Source organism: Echinops telfairi, unplaced genomic scaffold (genome assembly GCF_000313985.2).
Source record: "Echinops telfairi isolate 266 unplaced genomic scaffold, ASM31398v2 ScPeMD7_1;HRSCAF=3_0, whole genome shotgun sequence".
In the NCBI taxonomy this organism is placed as follows: domain Eukaryota; kingdom Metazoa; phylum Chordata; class Mammalia; order Afrosoricida; family Tenrecidae; genus Echinops; species Echinops telfairi.
In genome coordinates, this window is record NW_022103896.1 from 37,290,319 (window position 1) to 37,292,589 (window position 2,271).

At 55.2% G+C, this 2,271-nt stretch overlaps 1 protein-coding gene across 1 annotated transcript in view; it reads left to right on the forward strand.

Moving 5' to 3' along the window:
• The window catches only part of LOC101641989 (neurocalcin-delta), a 102,303-nt gene extending 101,297 nt beyond the window's left edge, over positions 1-1,006 (forward strand). Inside the window, exon 5 of the mRNA XM_045287211.1 lies at positions 338-1,006. Coding sequence (XP_045143146.1) covers positions 338-435 — 98 coding nt within the window. The 3' untranslated portion in view covers positions 436-1,006. The remainder of the gene's footprint in view (positions 1-337) is intronic.
• Positions 1,007-2,271: the final 1,265 nt, after the last annotated feature.

Below are 2,271 nucleotides of genomic sequence, written 5' to 3' on the forward strand. Positions count from 1 at the left end.
GGTCCAGGGCTAGCGACCTGCGTGACCTCCAGGAGCCCAGAAGACTTCCCAGTAAAGTAACCTCCGGCTTGGGGCCAAAGGATGCGGCCATCGGATGAAGGCCCAAGGGCCATTCATTCCACAAGCTCTGGGCCCCACAGGCTGCCTGGAGCGGGCGAGGCCGAGGCAGGGCGCCAGCACCCTCTCCCCAGCCCAGCCCAGCGCCTGCTTCCATGAGGTTCAGTTCTCAGGAGGTGGATCGATGAGGCATTAGGACAGACAGGCGGCGGGCGATGCAGGCGGAAGGGCGTGCTCACCTGTGTACCTGTGTGTGCTCACCTGTCCTTTTGTCTTCTAGGAAAGCTCTCCCTGGAAGAATTCATCCGGGGGGCCAAGAGCGACCCGTCCATCGTGCGCCTCCTGCAGTGCGACCCCAGCAGCGCTGGCCAGTTCTGAAGTCCACGCCCCCTGCCCCACCCCACCCCCCAGCCAATCCTGGAGCTGCTCGTGAATCCCTTTTTGATTTTAACTTTGTAACCATTTTGCCAAACAATATTTTTGGTGATGCTGTGCCCCCCGCCCCCACGCGGTCCACCGCGCCTGCCTGTGTGACGCCTTCAGCTTCTTTTGTCGTGGACGCTTCGTGGCATGCCTAGTGTGCCAGCGCTTGTGGCGAGCATGGACGTGTGGTCACCCCCAGGCCTTGTGGTGTCCGTTGTTCCGACAATGCTTCCCGTTCTTACAGTTTGCTTTCTTCCGATTTGAATGTCTGTTCTGAAGCCAAGACTTGGTGAGTCCAGGAGGGAACAGGTCACCCCGGTGAGGTGATAGGACCCCATTCGGAAACCCCCGCCTGGGTGGTGGCCGAACACAGCCAAGGGGTGATGGGTTCCCCTGTAAAGGCATGTTACCCTCTGGGGCAAGTCTGTGAGAAGGGCCTGAGGAATTCCCCCTCAGGGGGAGCTCCCGCCACCCTCTTCCTCCGAAGGCTGCCGTTGTTTCTAAGCTGTGAACATTTGGGGGTGGATACATAGAAGGGAGGGACACAGATGGCTCAGCTATTTTCCCCACACGTTTACACTAGTTGAGCTGATCGAGTATTTCTCCGGAAACGCAACACAAATACTAACAGATCTTCCAAAACCAGACCTCCCTCCATCTTGTTGCCTATTGTGATAAAAAAAAAATACTGTACATAAACTATTGGGTATTGCACACCAAATTCAGTATTTGCCTTGTTCCCATGGAAATGCATGTTTAGTGAGCACTGAATCAACCCACTTCCAGACGGCTGTTGTAGTAGCTTGTGGTGAGCAAGCCCACTCTGGCAGAAAGCCTGTCGGTGTCCTGTGTAAAAGTCCTCACGTGCTCTGCCGTTGCAACAATGTGGCCGTCCACAGGTGTATTTGAGATAGTCCAGTCCGACCTTCCTCTGGAATGGTTTTCCCAAGCAGCGCAGAATGCAAAGTCCAGGGAGGAGAGCCTGGGGGGCGGCCCACTCTGCCCATCAGCTCATTGGCAGCATTCGGTGAGAGATGTGGTTTTCCTAAGCAAGGCCCGATTCTGCAAAAACAGAAACACCAAGTGGGAAGTCCTTGGGATCCTCCAATGGCTCCGTTCACAGGCCTGGTTAGGAAGGGTCACCAATATGGCAGCGGGCTTCACAGAGGTTGGAGCGGGCTTCGGACTCAGGGTTAAGAAGGCTTGGTCTCCAAGATCCACAAAGAGCCATTGCTGTTGGTGACGTGTTGGACTGCTAACGCCAAGTTCAGTGGGAGAAAGATGAGGCTGTGTGCTCCTGTAAGATTGACCGCACCAGGAACTCTCTCTCCTGGACAAGGAGTTGGAATCAGCTGGGTGGCATGGGGCTGTTCTTTGAGTACAGACCTGAATTTCCAGAAGGACAGCACAGCACACATTGAGTTGTTCTTGGGGCTGGTGGCCTACAGTACACGAATGGGAACTGAGGCCAACAAGGGGAAGACGCCGATCACAGACAAGTTATAGTTATAGAAAAATCTGGCATGGGGAGACCCCAAGATTCAAGGCTGTATGTATGGAGGGGGGTGGGGGGCCTGCCACAAGAGAAGGCAGAGGCGTTCCCAGGGAGTCTCTTCGTTGGCTGCAGAGCCTGAACCATAGGAGGAGCGCTCTCACCTATCCCAGGAAAAAAAAAATGATACCGGGTCCTGTGCTGACCTCCACTTGCTTGTGTGTGACTTGGACCCATTTTAACTGGCCACAAGGGCCCCAAGTTGTGTGGTTGACCCAAAGGAACCGACTCTGAGGGTT